Source organism: Podarcis filfolensis, assembly GCF_964270895.1.
Source record: "Podarcis filfolensis genome assembly, chromosome: 7".
Lineage (NCBI taxonomy): Eukaryota > Metazoa > Chordata > Lepidosauria > Squamata > Lacertidae > Podarcis > Podarcis filfolensis.
In genome coordinates, this window is record NC_139603.1 from 83,459,675 (window position 1) to 83,478,737 (window position 19,063).

The following is a 19,063-nucleotide window of genomic DNA, read 5'->3' on the forward strand; positions in this document are numbered from 1 at the left end:
ATGATGATGCCAGAGACTGAACCTGGGATCTTCTGCCTCAAGTTCTCTACCACTGAGCTACCATTGCTTATGATGTCAAATAGGCCTGTGGATTGGCCCGCAGGAGGCTCCTTTCCTGCTTAGAGGTAACACACCTGGGAGACGGATTTTGACTGACTGGCTGGGCTAGAGATGTCTTGGGAGGAGAGAAGAAGTGGCCCACAGTGTCACCATTACACGTAGCACTTCAACTGGGGGTGGAGACTGCGATGGGGACACCTCTCTTGCCTCCAGTTCAAACCAATAAATATGCACATTTCCTATAACCTTTTCTCCCAAACTCAGGGTCTCCTGCCAGTCACCTAATCCCTGCGCTTTCTTCTCTACCAGTGACTACTAGCCAGCCATGATGTCCACTGTTGGAGGTCTTTGAAAGCCAGTTTCTGGAAATCGCAAGGAGAGATGAAGCTATTGCACTCATCCTCTCCTTGCAGATTTCCCTTAGGCATCTGATTGGCCAGGATGGACTGCTGGCCTCATCCAACAAGGCTCTTCTGTTGTTTCCAATCCTCCTACTATAGGAGGCACAGGAGAAAATTCTAGTTATCTCCCCACCAAAAATGAAGTCTGGTACCCAAGGTCACCCTGTTAAGTAGGCCCATTAACCACATTTTCTCATGCCAAGTTATAGGCAGATGGTTTTTTTCAACCACTGTCCCTGCATCTTTGACCACTGTTAGCATCTTTTAGCAACTTAGGGCAACCTCCAATGAACAAGGGAATAACTCTGTTGCTATTCATGTTGAAGAGAGTTCCTCCTCAAGTACTGGAAGGAGTTCAAGGCTCCCTTGTCTGGGTCTTGAAGTGAGTGGATGAACTGTAGCCTCTGTATGCTGGAGGAGAGGCCTGGGTCTTGATCAGCAGAAGGAGTCGTTTTGGGGCGACATCCTTCAGTCCTTGCTCACTTCACAATACGTCCGCCATTGGCAGTCTGTGTTCTAGAGCCTTCAAAGCTCCTCCAGAGCCCTTAAATCAGATTGCTTGCCACAAGGAAAACCCCTGCCCACCAAAATTTGGGACACCACAACAGATTAGTTCGAAGTCAGCGACTAGGCATTGCAGAGATAATTTTATTACACTTTGCGGCCTTCAGAACTGGAGTTTTCCACAAATTTATGAGTTTTCTTCTTAACTTCCCCTGCCAAACAAATAAATAAAGTGCTGTAATCCACAGATTCCCATTCCTATTTTCTGATTCACCACAAAGGAGAATTTAACCTGAGTTTACTTCTTTCTTCTTTTGTTGACCACACGAAACATGGAAAAACTACAAAACCAGACAAGTTTCTTCTTAAATAATAATTATTGACTCAGCTAAGGCAGTTTATGCCTAAGTAGATTTCTTAATGGTGGAAGGGAGAGAAAGATGTCAGTCCAGTGACCATTATAAAGGGGGCAGATCTATAATCACATCCTCAGGATTTTAAAAGCTTTTTTTTAGGAGGTTGGTGGTTAGATGAACAAAAAGAAAAAAGACCGGAATAACATGTATATGTTTACATCTTCCAAAAAGCACCAATTTTTGGCCCTTTGAATACCTTATAACCAAAGCACTTTGATTCCTCTCCCCAAGCCACTAGGGTGTGCCGTAAGCATATTCCGTTTGTTTCCAGAAACGAAGCACTCTCTTGGCCCAGAAAGTCTTTGCAATTCAATATGCAAGGCTCCCTTTGCTGCCCTGAGGCTCACAGTCTTATTTGAAGTAGTTGAGTCCTGCAACCAGGAAAAATTTCTCCAGGAACAGTTCAGAATCCAGCACCGCGATGTGAGCTGCTCGCCCAATCAGGGTGTTGGCTGTGTTTGGCAAGGCGTGGAACACATCGTGGCGGATTAAAGTGCAATCCTTTGTCCCCACGACCGGCCGGAGGAGGTTGTTGATCATCTCGGCATAAACAGGACCTTGGAAAGTTGAAAAACATTATTATTATTATTATTATTATTATTATTATTATTATTTCTTCATTGTCTTCAATATTCATGGTGTATGAAGAACACAAGATGAGCCTGCAGGACCAAGCCAGTGGCCCATCTCATACAGCATCCTGTTCTCTTTTTATAATATTTTTATTAACTTTCACCACGGAAAATGAGTAGAAGGGAAGGGTGGAAGGGAAATGTGGGTATTGCACAACAGATATAGGGAATTTTATCCATATGTGGTGTGTTTGTGAAATAAAAAGGAAGTACTGGGATAAAGCTATAAATAGTAAGAATGAAATGCACAAATTTAAATTAGCAGTAGATCTGAAATGATGTTTGTTGAAGTATGAAAAATAGGCTAATCCTCCTAAGCTTCAAAGGCCAATTATGTATTTAATAGCTGCAGGCAAGGAAAATTTAATGGGAGACCTGAAAAAGCATATAGAGTTGGGATATAGCATGATTAGCCAAGTTAACTGTTTATCAAAAGGAAAACTGTAATTATGGACAATTTTGCAAATCATCACAACTGGTATTAGGAGTAGCTATCTCAATATTTCACTAATAATGATTGTGCCATATTTTAAGTCATTATACTTAAGAAGGAAGACTAATGAATACATAAATTAAAAGAAGTGGGGGTGATACTTGACGGTGGTTCAACCATCTTTTCCTAAGTCCAGCTGAGCTTTTGCTGGCATTGCAGAGGTGAAGGGCAGGTGATCCCCATTGCTATCTGCTCCTGGGCTCTGAGAGGTGTTTCCCATCAATATAGGTTTTTCTGTGTAGTTGACTGCATTTGTGTAACTCTAAGATGGTGACCCTTCAGATGCTGTTGGTGTTTCTGTCTATCATCTATCTATCTATCTATCTATCTATCTATTTATCTATCATCTATCTATCTATCTATCTATCTATCTATCTATCTATCATCTATCTATCTATATCTATCTATCTATCTATCTATCTATCTATCTATCTATCTATCATCTATCTATCTATCTATCTATCTATCTATCTAATTTATCTATCTATCTATATCATCTATCTATCTGTCTATGTATACCTGAAACAGCATCTCCACCCCCATCATTCAGCCAGGACATTGAGGTCCACCTCTGAGGACCTTCTGGTGCTTCCCTCCCTGCGAGAAGTGAGGCTACAAGGAACCAGGCAGAGGGCCTTCTTGGCAGTGGCACCCTCCCTGTGGAACGTCCTCCCATCAGATGTCAAGGAGTTAAACAACTATCTGATTTTTAGAAAACAACTGAAGGCAACCCTGTTTAGGGAAGTTTTTAATGTTTGATCTTTTATCATGTTTTTAATATTCTATTGCGAGCTGCCCAGAGAAGCTGGGGAAACTCAGCCAGATGGGCAGGATATAAATATTTATTTATTTATTTATTTATCATCATCATCATCTACAGTTGCAATCAAAATTATTCAAACCCCTATTGCAAATCAGGTTTATTATCGAATTCAGCTGTTTGAAATGAGCAAATGAAACAAAAGCATTGAAATAGCTCAACACGACGGATGCTTCAAGTGGTGAAATTCAGCACTTTGAAATGCGACACACATTGCCCATCAATATGTCCTTTCTATTGTGCATTCATGATGTTTTGCACTCATTGTAGTATCTGAGTGGTTATATGTGATCCAAACGGAGGTGCTGCCCCCCCCCAGCACAAAGCCTGCCCCCTCCAATATAAATCCTGGCTACATACATGCTCCTGGAAAAGTCTCAAGGCAGACACACCACTTTGTTTCCAACCAGTGCATGTCCTGTAGCTCCCTGCTGAAATCCTGTAACTTTTCACATCACAAATATTCCAATGGGGTTTTTTTGTCCTGCTTTTGTTGTGCTGCACTGCAGATGGCAATAATGTAATATCATTCAGGAAGTGTAGCAGAACAACTAATAAAGTGAATTTATATGCAGGTAGTCCAGCATAAATTTATCACTAATAAACTATTGTTGTATCAATGGCATGCTGCAGAATATATCTGCAAAAAAACAACAAAACAAAATGGAAAACCCACCAGTCTAGAGGAGCCACAGTTCTTTCCCATTGGGTAAATGTCTCCTGTTTCCCAACTTAATCCATAGCTTCCTGTGCCCCTCTCCTTGTTGAATTGGGAGATTAACAGGCTCTTCTTTTCCAATTCCAATCTGCTCTCTGTTTACCCCAATACCACTCCTCAGGAGTATTATTTGCTGTCAGGGGCTCAGGAGCAGGAGCACAGGGGAGAGAGGAAATGGAGAGCGAAGGGGAAGAATCCGAGGGCAGCGTAGGGGAGTATGGCAGTGACCTGAGAGATTCCATGAGCTTCTCCAGCGAATCAGAAGATTCCCAGAAGGGGGCGCCGATGGTCAGGGCAAGGGGGGTCCCAGGGGGGACGCACCAGAAACAAGGAGCCAGCGGGGAACCCCGAAGCAGCAGCGGGGGATCAGGACCAGTTTCCCCACCAGAGCGTAGTGGGGGGGAAGAGTCACATGTGTCAGGGCCAGCGTCTCCTCCAGCGGAGAGAGAAGGTGAGTCAGGGCTTACCACGCCTCCATCGGAGAGTGGGGGAACGGAGGGGAGGTCAGTTGCAGCTAGCCTCCCCGAAGGGGGAAGCAGTGACAGCAGCAGTGAAACGGTCAGGAGGAAAGTTGCCGGCTGGGCGCGCGCGCCAAGTTCAAATGTACAGGCGCGGGGAACAGCAGGAGACCCGGATTGGGAACCAGCTCCTAAAGCCCGCTGGAGGGAGGGGGAAGGCTCAGGGGATTCAGCGTCAGAAGAGTCTAGAAAGGGCGAGACCCCAACGGACAGGCGGAACCAGAGGCGGAAAGAACAGAGGAAGAGGTGGAGTAAGGCTAGAGTCTTAAACTGGTGTCTGGGGGGAGGAGACTCAAACGGAGCATCAGCGGTCTAAAGGTTGAGACGTAGAGCTGCACGCTGCGGCTCTGGAAGTGAAACTGAACTTCAATAAAGACTTTCGTATTTAACAACGAAGTGGCGTTGGTCCTTTGTGAGCTGGGACCTCGGGCAGCTCTGACATTTGCCTACATAAATCCATAAGTGCCTGTTTCTGAACATGGTGTAGTTTCAATGATAAAAAGGAGCTCTAAACACAGAAGCCAGGATACATGCAAGAATAGCAGACTTGCATACAAATGGGGCACTTCTGAGCATTGAACTCAAAACACCACCAGCACCAGGGAATGGTCAGGTATGGTAGGATTTGCAGATCAACCACACCTTGAGGGCCTCTACCCCTGGTCTAATTCATATGGTCTTGCAATATGCGATTGTTTGACTCAACTGGGATGAATAAGAATCACCTTCAAGTGATCACCTTTGTGGCAGATGGCCCTGGCTCCTCCTGAGGAACATAGGAAGTTTCCCTGTACCATGTATGACCCAGATTTCAGATAGGAGTCTTAGATCTAACTGGAGATTCGTTCTTTTCTTTTGTCTCCTGATGTCCATTGATTAATGGAGATTACGGGCATCTAGAAACAGGGAAGTATCTGTTTTCACACTGTATAAATCTGCTATGTGTCCTATTAGGACATGCCCATCTAGAAATAAATCCATGCACAGTTTGTTGTTGTTTTAAATACAACCACTCTCTTAGGTCCACAAAGAAGCTCACCTGTCTGTCTGTCTTTCAGGGCCGATTTGCACATTTCTATTCTTGCAGAATGAAATGGTACGTAGCGATCTTGGGGAGAGGCCACCAGGACAACATTTTTGAAATACTGGAGACCTGTAAAAAGAAGAAAGGAAAAAGGAAACAAGTGTGTGCATTAGAACAGCCTTCCTTAGATGAAATGTATGCTGGGTGGTGGAGCATGTCCACTATGAAGACAACATCATACCATACAAAGAAGAAAAAGGTAAGTTTCATGGTAAGTTCTGGAAACACCCTCTTTTTCTGTTTCTTTTTCTTTCTTTCTTTCTTTCTTTTGAATAATAGCACTGAGAAGAGGTGATATGGTTGAGGAGATTGTGTGGAATCTGAAGGGCCAGACAAAGAGGTCTAAAGAGTCTGCATTTGGTCTAAACCACTGAGCCTCTTAGGCTTGGCGATCAGAAGGTTGGCGGTTCAAATCTGCACAATGGGGTGAGCTCCTGTTGCTCTGTCCCACCTCCTGCCAACCTAGCAGTTCGAAAGCATGCCAGTGCAAGGAGATAAATAGGTACCACTGTGGTGGGAAGGTAAATGGCATTTCCGTGTGCTCTGGTTTCCATCACAGTGTCCTGTTGCGCAAGAAACGGTTCAGTCATGCTGGCCACATGACCCAGAAAGCCGTCTGTGGACAAACACCAGCTCCCTCGGCCTGAAAGCGAGATGAGCGCCGCAACCCCATAGTCAACTTTGACTGGACTTAACTGTCCAGGGGTCCTTTACCTCTTTTTTACAGCATAGTAGCAGCCAGGGATGCCAACTTGAATAAAACATGGAGGAGCAGGTAAGCTCCAGCCCACATAATTGATCACATGCCACAGTGCACACACACCATTTGAATGGCAATGCCCAGCAACTTTGGGGGCCCCCAGCTCCCTCAAATATTTTATTTGGGAGGGGGAAGGAAGGGACCTCGACCCCTATCAGTTGGCTCCTATGATAGCAGCCAAACAGGAAACTACTCTCTGTGAAATGGCCATTTCCCCAAGTCAACTGGATTTCAAACAAGCAGATGAAGACACCACCACTTGCTAGAATAGAGGCTTTGATTTTAACTCACCCACCTGTTTTTTGGCTGAGCTGGTAGAGGAAACATTTCCGCAGATCTGCGTTGTCCCTGAAGGTCAGCTGCAAAAGTGACCCGGATTTTTTCAGCTTCTGCATGAGCCACAAGCCTAGAAAAAGCAATGGTGATTTGTGGGTTTCCAAGAACACTTGCGTGGGGTGAAGCCCAGCAAACCGATTGGGGGGAAGATCAATTCTGCATTAAACCCCAAAGCAGCTATTTCCAAGGGAGTCTGAGAACTACTGGAGGAAGCTGAGTGGTCTGGGTCATTCAAAACTGAAGAAGTGTCCATCCATGCACACGAAAGCCTATACCCAGAACAAACTTAGTTGGTCTCTAAGGTGCTACTGGGCAATTTTTAAGTTTTAATTTATTCAAAACCAAAATGGTCATCTGAAAGTAATTTGATGGTAAGGGGCCTGGGTAGTTGCTGGTTGGCTGGCAGGCAAAGGGGCTTTTCAGGGCTTGTGTACTGGAAATTGTAACATGATGGGAGACAAGATCTCTAAAAGTAGGTTAGGCCTATCTCCAGGTGTCTTGGACTACAGTTTCCATCACCCTCAACCAACTGGCCATGTTGCCACGGACTAAGGGGAGTTGACCTAATGGGAATCCAACAACATCTGGAGGGCTACAACTTCCTAGCCTTGGTTTATTAGCAATGGACAAGCAAAGTCCTCATGTTTATAAAGCATCTTCTTGGTTCATTTTGTGCATTTGGTGAGGCTGGTTGTTCTCCCCGCCCCCCTCTCTCTCTGATCTCCAATAAAACTCAGAGTATACCCATTGAAACCAGAGCATGCCCACAGAAACCAATGGTCTTCAGTGAATTGGTTTCCGTGGTTGTATAACATTCCTGGTTGGAGACACTCCTATGAGATTTCATAGCATGGGAAAAGAAACATTAGACAGGATGTTAGAACCAGTCTCATACTTTCAGTGTTCCCCTTCGAACAGCCGATAGCTCTTACCTGTACTAACCAAAGTACTGTTGTTGTAAAGCGTTCCCAGGTGAGGCCCAGAGAGGGACAGGAAAGTATGCAGCTTATTGAGGTAATAACGAAATCTGGGCCGGGTTAACACGGATCGGATGATGACGTTGCCAAGGGAGTGGCCGATGAAACTGTGGGGACACAATTTGTATCCATTTATTTAGAGAACGCCTTCATTGCTCTGCATTCAAAGGAACCTCAAAAGTGATGCACAAAAGCAGAAAGGGCATTCAATATATTAACAACCAAACAGTAGCCTATGAAAATGACGTCGCCCTGCTCCACAGTTGCCACTGCTATTTACCTTATTCGCGATATCGACAAGTTGTACAGCTGAATGTGCTGAATTATTTCATCCAGCAAGCGGTCGGTCATTGTATCGAAATCTGCAAATGTGTCCGTCTGTTAAATCAAGAGAAGAACAGTTGGTAGTACCCTTCCGAGTTTTCATATGTAAACCATATATTTGAAATGATTAACAAAAGAAGTTCGAGGATATTTAAAAGAAGAGTACACCTGCCCCAGGCATGCCATGCATTTCAGAGGCCCCTTCTGTTGGCTCTGCAACTGGTGTTGGGTGTGTGGTAGGGATGATAAAGAAATTCAATCTGGCTTTCATGTTAATGAGAAACTACCTAATTCGCACAGTCCCTGCTCCTGCCAGCTTAGCAGTTCAAAAACACGTCAAAGTGCAAGTAGATCAATAGGTACCGCTCCGGCAGGAAGGTAAACGGCGTTTCCGTGTGCTGCTCTGGTTCGCCAGAAACAGCTTAGTCATGCTGGCCACATGACCCGGAAGCTGTACGCCGGCTCCCTCGGCCAATAAAACGAGATGAGCACCGCAACCCCAGAGTCAGCCACGACTGGACTTAATGGTCAGGGGCCCCTTTACCTTTACCTTTACTTAATTTGCAGTTCCCAAACCAGTATGCAAATCTAAACGCAACCTCTCTGAATGTTGCAGTGCAGCTCTCCAACCAAACCACACATACAAAATTGTATGCATTGGGGTACACAACTGTTAGCCTGCATTGGCATAATCTTACCCACATCTATTCAAATGTAAGCACCCCTGTGTTCCATGGGAGTTATTCACAGGATGGTGAACTTCAAGTACACAGGTCAAATGTGACTTTCTAGGCACCTCTGTCTGTCTCCTGGAAATTTCCCCAGACACTCTCACTTTCCCAAGGCCATGTCTTCCATTGACTTGGCTTTTCATCTTCCATGAATGTTTTTGCCCAGCGGGGAATTGTATTTGCATTCTGACAATTCCTATTACTAGTCTGGATGGAGGATAAAGAAAGCTGTGCAAAACTTGGCCTACTGCACAACATTAAAATTTGCATTATTTTTTCTGTCCACTTTTGCCTCCCACCTAACCCACCACTCGCCTGCAACCTCTGGAAGGTAGGTCAGAAGGGAATGTGGACCTCAAGGTGAAAAAGGGTTAGAGGATCACAGCCTCAGTCAATATTCCAGTCTCATCCTTAATTTCTGGCCTTCACTGGCACGGCTCAGAGCTGAAGGGTTGGTGATGAAGCCCTTCAATGGTCTGTAAGCTTCCTACTGCTACTTTTACTACCACTTTAAGTCCAGCTGCATCTGGCAACAGCTCTATGAAACCATCAGATGGTTAATGTGGACCCCAAGGCTACCACAAAGTTGCATTATTGCAACATAGTTCTGATATTTTGTGGCTGAACAGTTATAATTAGTACCCATTGAGGGCCAGCAATGTGTAGTTAAGCAAATACTAAGCTATGCATTCTGTTGTTGCTTGTAATAAACAGAAAGGGAATGATGGAGGAATGGAATTCAGAGGGATGAGGATGGCAAATGGCCCTTTTTCTCTGGAGCTGTGCTGTTTTGTAATCCCATCAGCTCTGCATCAGATTCAAAACTAATGAGATGCCAGGGAAATAATCATCAAATGCTGGGACAAAGATTCAAGGGAAACATATCCAGTAATTAATGCTTCTTTTTGTGTGTGAGAGAAAATCCATCTTGCTAATTGCTACTCGTTCCAAAGAAAAACACGAGCACATCCAATTTGCAATATTGCCTTCCACTAAACATGCTCGTAAACTTAAATATAGACTCTGGGCTGTTTGTTTTGCCTGCACTGATAATTAATGGTTTTCTCTGAAACTTACTATCTTCCATTTTATTTAGACATGGGAGGATGTGCTTAATCACAGAGGACATATAAAAAAAAGCCACATGGGTCTTCCTTGATAAGAAGGAGTGTCCCTTGAGCTCCAATGTATTTGTAATTATTTTCTGCGGCTTTGTGTTCCATTTTTTAAATTGTGGTATGATTAACTGTGTCAAATGCATCATTATGAGATGGAAGCTTGAGGTACAAACCTTGAAGAAGTAAGAAATGAGCAAAATACCTGGTTCCTTTCTGACATCAAGAAGTCAAGCTTTCCACCGGGGAGACCCAGTTCAATGAAAGTTTTTACCAGCCGTAGATCTGCACTGTTACCTTGAGAGGGAAGAAATTGCTTTTCTAAGACACAGGTTCTATGCTGAAGGACATCACCCACCCATCTCTCACCCTGCTTATTGGGGAGGGGGGTTGACAATGACGGTCTGGTATGTCTCTTTCCAGAGCAAACATGAGTGGATTCTTCTGATGATGAGTCCATGTATCTAGGCTGGCCAGTTTGCATGACTTTGCATTCCCTGTCTCACTACGGCCATATCCTGAGGAAGTGGGAAGTGACTTGTGTTCCAGTGATATGGCTGTGATGCCCCCAGTGTGAATGCAGTGCCTCATCTAAAATGGCGATTCATTTTCAGGACAATTTTCATCCTATCAAACTTTGACCCAGTGTGTTGAACCCCAGGTGAAATGTTCTAGAAGGCATTCAAGCACCATATTGGTGGCCAAGAAAACACCAAACTAACTGGAAGTTGTTGCAAGAATGAGCCCATAATGTGTATATTTATTTGCTTTGGTATATGCTACTTGGTTTACTTTGATGCTGTGCTAATCTGTGGACCTTGGGATACTGAGTTCTAGTCCCAGAGAAGAGAAGCTTTGAGTTGCTGCTACCTATGGCCTCACCAGCCAAGTGTGATAGGAGGTTCTGGGTAAAGTGATGCATGCTGCTTTGTGCATAAAGGTTGTATGAATGTTTGCTTGGGTATGGACATGTCATGATGCAAAGAGTGCTCCAGTTGTTTTAATTAAAATAATTGCTGTTATTTTTTACCTATGTCATTTTAAACTGTGACATTAATGCTGTATTCTTAGCTTTAGATCTTGATTTATGTGGAAATTGTTTTCCATTTGGTTGTGTATTTTTTTGAGCATTGTTTTTAACTGTGGCAAGGCGGCATGCAGATAAAATGATGATGATGACCTCTCAGGGTTGCAGTGTCCATCCTATGTCTTTAAAGGCAGTGAAGCTCTGCACACTGTGTTGTAAGCCTATAAAGCACTAGAACTGGATGTTTGGTCTTTCTGAAATCCTTCTTTGGTATCCCTGCATAAAACCACTCATACATGCCCTCCTTGGGGCCTGTGGTTCAGAATGCCCATGACTTTGTGAAAGTTCTGAAGCACTGAGTTACTTCCCGGAGGAGGCTGGGATTTATAGTCCAACCCAAATTTGAAGACCCCCTAACCATGGTCTCTATGACTAGCGTAACTGCAGCTGTCTGCTTTCACATCACACACAATTATGTATTGTGTGAACACTGTATGTTCAGAATGCCCAGTTATCCCCACATCGCCTCTTTGGCCTTACCATCCAGTCCATGGACACAGACCACTAGGTGAATCCCATCTTCAAAATTTTCTTCCTCTTCCTCTGGTGGGAAATATGGGATATCAGAAGCGAGTGCAGTTAAGTCACTGTACAGAAATCCTTCAATCTTCAGCTCTTTTTTAAATTTTTCTTTGGCCTGATGAAAACTGGAAAATACACTAATTAATCACTGATTGAGATGGGCATTCAACAACATGTGACTTTTCAACCATTGCATTCAAAGGGCTGGGGTTAGAGTTGGATTTTGGCACTGCTGCTGGTAGATCAGTTGTGGAAGGATAACCAAATTCAGATTTTCAAATCTCAACCCAAATGCCAGCCACACAGTCTCCAATGTTGTCGGCCTGGGCTGGGGCACCTTTTTGGCCCACTGGGACAGATCTGTATCTCCCACACCCCAGTAGGACAATTTTGACAGGTGATTGGAACCACCTACCTGTCAATCATATGACATCATGTTGACATCCAGTGTGCTCCCACCACTGGTTTGGCAAGCAGTGTAAATATGGCATTAGCCACAATCCATAGCTATCCTGTATGTATGTTGCATTTTTATGTGCTTCCCCCAAAACCACCTTCAATCCAAATTGTAAAAAGAATGACCTAGCTGAGCTTCTGGGCTTCCTGAACCCCAGCTGCTGGTGTAATCACAAGTACCAAATCAACCCACCAAATCCAGGAAATTGCAGCCAATAGAACATGAGGGGAATGAAAAGCCCTTGGACCTACTTACATAAGCATCCTTTCATTGGCTTCCCCATCCACATCACTGGACTCACAGGAGATGACCGCAAAGGATCCCACTGGTTGGTGAGTAATTGGAGAAGTGACCTGCTTGGAGGAGAAGCCAGCCACTGGCGGGTTCTCTTTGAGGACCGAAGAAAAAGGAAGGCAGGTGGCTGTGCAAGAAACAGATAAGTTGACCACCTCAATAGCCTTTTTGCTCTCGAGTGCCCCTGGAGCCACGGAATGGAAGCTTGTGCTGTTTGGCACCATTTTGAAGTCTCGGTTTTCTGGTTCTGCACAGTAGGATCCACAGCCGGGTCTGTTATCCAGATCAATTTCTTGTAAGTTGGGTATTTCTCCCCCACATATCACTACTTTGCCATTGGCAAGAGAACTGCCATGGGGACCCTTTGCAGAGACAGGTTCAGGTACCACCTCTGACGAGACTGTGCTAGTATAGTCTGGCGTGTGGCCCTCATGGTGTGAAAAAACCTCAATGTTTGTGGAATACAAACCGTGGACTGTGTGCAAATTTACCTCCTCCTCATACACATCAAGAGGAGTGGTGTTGGTGTCCAAATAGTCACCAACCCTTCCCAAGCAGATCTCCTCTGTTCTCTTTGGCAGCTGGCTTTCAACCGTGTCATCTAGATTTTCATTTTGCATTAGAAACACAGCTTCTCCTGTGGCTTCCAAGCCACAGTCCACCTCTGAAAAGCCCTCAGCAGCTTCTGGTAAGTGAGGACTGCCAACATTTTCTTCAAAGGCAGATTTGGGGTGTTCCATGGTAGCAAATGGAAGTGACAACCCACCATTTTCTCTGGCATTCCGGCACATGGAAACATTTTCTGCTAGGGCCATGCTCGTGCACCCTATTTCCACGTATTGCCCCTCTGCGGTGTCCAATATAGTTTTTGCATGTTTTGATATATCCATGTCATCAACAGGCTCCTCAGGGCTACTGATCTGAGGAGCTGAGATAGATTTTGTCAGCTTATTGGGCTCCACCTCCCGCTCTTCCTCCTCATAGGGCAAGGAGCTGATTGAGGTGAGGGAGGCTTGGATGCCACTGGGCAAGCTGGTATTGCTTTCTGTGTGTCCGCCCTCCAGAGAGTTACGGTGAATCGCATGCCTTCTGACGAGCTGGTGAAGAATCTCCCGGTCGCTGGGTAACTCCAAAGCCTTACTCCTTGCATCAGACCAAGCTACTGAACTTGGCTCGCTTTCGATCCCTGAGTCTGAGATTAGTGACGAAGATCTCTTAATGACCCCTGATGTCAAGCTGAACTCCTCACACTCCTGCACTCTTTGCTCCTTAATCTCCTCAGCATCTTTTATCTGGTTCAGTGAACCCAAATCATCACTTACATCAAATGTCCTCAAGGATGGCAGTGTTGACTCACAACTCTGATCCGCTGGTTTCTCTTGGGCATTTAGAAGTTTGTCTGAAGTGAGAGTAGACTCACAACCATCCCCTGAAGCTGCTTGGCTCAATTCAATCTCATTCAAAAGTTTATGTTGTCCACATGTGCCACCATCATACTGGGCAGTCATGACTAGCATTGGTTCTCCTTGGTGGTCATTATTACACACTGGGCTTATGTCCAAATAGGCGGCCTCTGGTGAAAGTCTATCACTATTATTTTCTGAAAGCTCCACTGGTGTCTTAAGGCTTTCTGTATTATCTTTCAGGAGTTCTGATTGCAAACCAGAAATCATATTGCTAGCCAGATCTGACTCATCCCCATGGGACTGGGCGTCTCCGTTCATTGTGTGTACCTGAGTTGTGGGATGATCCTTGAAACTCTCAACCATACAAGAATCTCCTTTTGGATAGCTGTGACCATACACCGATTTTCCATTTATCCTATCTGTATGGATGATGAAAGGGGCATTGTTCCTGAAATCTCCCTTTGCTAAAGCAGAGTCATCATTTGAAGAAGGACCCTCGTTTTTTCCTATTAAGTCCACTTGTGATTTGCCAGCAGCAGAAGCAACATAGTCTGGCAAGCTGTCCAAGCTCTGAACTGAAAGAGAGGGGGGGGGAATACCCCCTGATTATTATAGCAGCACTAGAAACTAATTGTTTCAGTAAAATTATCAGCTTGATTAAAAAAACAGTTTTATTGAGTTACAATATATAACAATTGGGACGCAGGTGGCACTGTGGTCTAAACCATGGAGCCTCTTGGGTCGGCGGTTCGAATCCCCACAACGGAGTGAGTTCTTGTTGCTCTGTCCCAGCTCCTGCCAACCTAGCAGTTTGAAAGCATGCCAGTGCAAGTAGATAAATAGGTACTGCTGTAGTGGGAATGTAAACAGCATTTCTGTGCACTCTGGTTTCTGTCACAGTGTTCCATTGTGCCAGAAGAGGTTTGGTCATGCTGGCCACATGACCTGGAAAGCTGTCTGTGGACAATCGCCGGCTCCCTCGGACTGAAAGCGAGATGAGCGCTGCAACCCCATAAATGCCTTTGACTGGACTTCACCATCCAGGAGTCCTTTACCTCCTTTTATATAACAATTACAGAAAAGAATAATACAAAAAGGGGAAGAGTTGGGATTCTACAGCATTCTTGTGGCATCCCCTGCAGTGCAGTGCCCAGTGTCAATCAATCAATCAGTAGCTGAACCGGGTTCCACACAATCACAGAAACAAGTCACAAAAACAAAAAAACTGCACAAACAAAAATGCCAAAAATAAAATAAAAAACAAAAGCACCAAATATAAGCTCCAAATATCACCTCTGTGTTGCGTGGGTGCCTGGGGCAACCTCAGAATGGAAGAGGAAGTCTCTCATTAGCAGTGGGGGACTCAATTTACAAACGGAGCACATTCGGCTTCCGAAAAATAGTTCGAAAACCTTAACACCTACTTCTGGTTTTGCAGCGTTCGGGTTCCAAGCTGTTTGTGAACTAAGCTGTTCGGAAACCTGGGTACCACTGTACTTGTAAAACCAAATAAAAATTAGAAAAAGAAAGCAAAGTTCCCAAGGAGGAGCTCCAAAGCTCAGTTTATTACCCACCTTTGTAGGGGAAATTGACATATCTGTCTTCAAAAATAATTGGCAGAGTGCCCCAGTCTCCATCAATGTCTAGGCACTCTACTGGCAGGGGCGGCATGCTGGTGAGGTACTCGGAGTTCCGGACTTCTGATGAAATTTGGTTGTGATGCTGGATGCTGTTTGGAAGAAACGCAAGGGTAACTTTTCACTACGGTAGAGTTTCCCCACTTCCAGTTCCAGTGGACTGAGTTCCCACCCCCTAGAGAGTTTGCCACGATTGCCAGCAACAACCCACTTGAACCGAACATGAAACGCCATCTAAATCGGGGGGGGGGGGCATTTTTCAGTCTGGGGGCTGCATTCCATTCCAGGCAACCTCCTGAGGGCCACGTGGACAGGACCAGATGAAAAAGTGGGTGGAGCAACGAATGGAAACTTTACATCTGAATGGTAGGCTAGTTTCCATACCCCTGTGCTCCACCCAAGCAAAAGAGAGAAAGGAAGGAAGGAAGGAAGGAAGGGAAGGAAGGAAGGAAGGAAGGACACATTACAGCAGGGTAAAACATTCTGGGTGTGAAGCAGTCAGTGAGGGGTATGGCCTAAGGACTAGTCTAGAGGGGAACGGAGGGTTGTCTTGGCCCCTAGGCTTGAGGTTCCCTACCCCTCCTGGCTTTACTTCTGTAACAAAACAAACCAACCCCTGTGTTGCAAAGAGAACGTCAGCAATGTCTAGGCAACAAGATGACCATATACATACGTAATAGACAATCTTTATAAAATTCCCTCAAACCATAAGAAGTACAAAATGAAATCTTTAGTCTCAAAGTCTCTGAAAATCTTTAAATGAAGCGAGGTACCAAACTTTGTACCATGAAAGACAAGCTGTGAAGCTTTGTGTATTCAGCAAATATGATGTCCAACACTGAACAGTGATTCCAGATATTGACTACTGTTTCGTGGAATTCTTCGTCAGCGTGGTAGGAGGATATAGAATTGCTTCATAATCTTATTTTGAATGAATGTATGTAAATGAAACTATCAAACGCTGTGGAACAGTGCTCATGTAATAATGTAAAGGTAAAGGTAAAGGGACCCCTGACCATTAGGTCCAGTCGTGGCCGACTCTGGGGTTGTGGCGCTCATCTCGCCTTATTGGCTGAGGGAGCCTGCGCACAGCTTCCAGGTCACGTGGCCAGCATGACTAAGCTACTTCTGGCAAACCAGAGCAGCGCATGGAAACGCCGTTTACCTTCCCGCCGAAGTGGTACCTATTGATCTACTTGCACTTTGACGTGCTTTCAAACTGCTAGGTTGGCAGGAGCAGGGACCAAGCAATGGGAGCTCACCCCATCGCAGGGATTCAAACTGCCGACCTTCTGATCGGCAAGTCCTAGGCTCTGTGGTTTAACCCACAGCGCCACCCGTTGCTTATTCTGCAGCATTTGTACTTCTTATGGCTTTACTTCTGTGACAGATCCTCTCCTTACACCAAACACTCATTCTATGCCCTGCTTGAGACACAGATGTGTGCCAGCCCATGGCTTTAGAACTGGGGGTGAAGAAGGAGAATATCTTGCCTCTCGGAGTGGGATATGTTATATGATGACTTGAGATAGAGCCTTCTTCATGGTGGCCCCCAATTACACTGGAAGGTACCCACTACACTGGAGGTGCCCACTACACCTCCAACATTTCTCCGATCAAAATTGGGATGGCCTATTCCATAATAACAATAATTTTACTATTTATACCTTGTCCATCTGACTGGGTTGCCGCAGCCGCTCTGGGCAGCTTCGGACATATAAAAACACAATAAAACATTCACTATACAGGGCTGCCTTCAGATGGCTTGGGGGTCAGATAACTCCATACCCCCAACTTTTCTCCGATGTACATAGGGATATTCTACCATTTCCTCCAACATTTCTGCAGTGGAAATAGGGACTTCCTAAGGAAAAGTGGGACATTCTGGGATCATATCAGAAACCGGTACGGCTTCTGGAAATCCGTGACTGTCCCTAGAAAACTAGGACACTTGCAGGGTCTGCAACTTCCATTGTCCTTGCTGTCAGCTTTCTGGGGATGATAGGAGTTCAAGTCCTACAATGTGTAGACAGCACCATGTTGGCAAACCCTGAACAAAGACATGCATTTATTATCTGATACTCAAAGGGAGGTTGCATCTGAATATGGAAGCCCCATTTAGCTTAGCTGCCAGAGCTAAGAGCGTTAGACCGATCCGTCCCCCATGTAATTGATTTGATCACAGAAGCACCCCCTGGCAAAATGACAATAAGCATCTGTTGGCCACAGAACAAAGAGAGATTGATTCTGCTAGTATCTCTCTTTGAAATCTCTGGTTTTTATTGTGCAACATTTTCTAATTCTAAACTAAAAGCTAGGCTGACCACCCTGCTGGGAAGTGCTGCTGTAAATCTGGGACTGTCCTTGGAAAACTGGGACACTGGAGGAAAGTGCATATATTATGTTTTCTATGGGTTGGAAGACACCATGTGAGGGCTTGACCTCCCAAAATCAGCATTGCAGTATATTAGGATGTGATGCTGTACCTACCTTCCAGGAAATAAGCCCCATTTAGTGCCACGGAGCCTACTACTAGGTAGCTATGCCCAGAATTGCATGGTCACATAAGTGTGTCATGTTTTCTTTTAATAAGTGAGAAAATAAATGTCATTAAAATATATAACACCACAGTCAAAAGGTAGAAATGCATCAAAAAATACATACAGGCTTTCCTGGAAAGTCACAACAGCAGGCTTTTGATGCTCAGCATGAAAGAAAGCCTCAGAGAATCTTCTTACCTGGTGAAGAAAAACAGGTTAGAAGGTGTATCACCTTCAAAACATAGTCTGTAATCTATGTTTATTTGTATATTGTCTACATATCAGCCAACGGCATCTGATGTTCCTGGAATCAGAGTCAGCACTGCATTTCAAAAGGCTGCAGAAGTTTGGGGTGCAAAGAAAATATACCTTGGCTTGTTCAGACAAGTGAGTCCAGAAGTTGTGCTGACTACAAGAAAATAAATATTAGGAACTCCCCAATGTACGGATCAACCCAGTTAAACATGCATTTTGGCAAGAGGGAGGAAGAAAATGTCTGGAAGTGTGCATTTTGAAGAATTCGTGCTTTAAAATATGTATTTAAATGCACATTTTTTTGGGGGGGGTGTAGATGTAAATAAATGTGGAAATGGGAAAGAGCAGGACAGATTTATGGGTGAACCTATGTCAAGGTGACATAAACTGGGTATAACTCATTCCTGTGATGGAGCGAAACATAAGCAAATTTAGTATGCCACTCTCGGGTGCTCCACAATCAGATGTCCCGGCTTTCCACACTTTCTGGAAGTATCCTTGGGGAAGATGCCAGAATGCTAAATCATCTCCTTTTTGGGAAATTTGGGGGAGTGGAATTGTAAAATGAAAGAACACAGACATCCATACCCACTGCATAATTTTACAAGATTCAAAGACACGCACATGGATATCACCAAAATTCTGCTTTCCCTTCCATAATTTTTGGGGAGATTTTCTTTCTGAGACCCTCCTGACAGCAAATGACAAAATAAAATGGGGGTTTAAGGGCAGGTTTGCATCTAAACGAACAAATAAGATTGAAACCAGCATTTTATTGTAAACGTGGTAGCACTTCCATTTATTGTCATTATTACTGGTCACATCAGCCAAAACAACTCAATGCAATCTTGGTTATGCTAAATTTTAGGAAATTCATGAAATTTGGGAACCCCTAAAGATGCACAATACAATTCTGCAATGCCCTTAAAAAGGAGTGGGATTGCCTATAGCCTTTGATTGTATCAGGTTGTTCCTC

General features: G+C 44.5%; 1 protein-coding gene across 1 annotated transcript in view; it reads right to left on the reverse strand.

The window, feature by feature from the left end:
* Positions 1 to 1,089: 1,089 nt before the first annotated feature.
* Positions 1,090 to 19,063, reverse strand: part of FAM135B (family with sequence similarity 135 member B) — a 143,020-nt gene continuing 125,046 nt past the window's right edge. Inside the window, exons 11-20 of the mRNA XM_083621833.1 lie at positions 17,957 to 18,030; positions 15,230 to 15,384; positions 12,211 to 14,230; positions 11,457 to 11,623; positions 10,095 to 10,186; positions 8,000 to 8,097; positions 7,675 to 7,826; positions 6,702 to 6,812; positions 5,602 to 5,715; positions 1,090 to 1,938 (exon numbers count right to left, since the gene is read on the reverse strand). Of these exons, the coding sequence (XP_083477959.1) occupies positions 1,733 to 1,938; positions 5,602 to 5,715; positions 6,702 to 6,812; positions 7,675 to 7,826; positions 8,000 to 8,097; positions 10,095 to 10,186; positions 11,457 to 11,623; positions 12,211 to 14,230; positions 15,230 to 15,384; positions 17,957 to 18,030 (3,189 nt within the window). The 3' untranslated portion in view covers positions 1,090 to 1,732. The remainder of the gene's footprint in view (positions 1,939 to 5,601; positions 5,716 to 6,701; positions 6,813 to 7,674; positions 7,827 to 7,999; positions 8,098 to 10,094; positions 10,187 to 11,456; positions 11,624 to 12,210; positions 14,231 to 15,229; positions 15,385 to 17,956; positions 18,031 to 19,063) is intronic.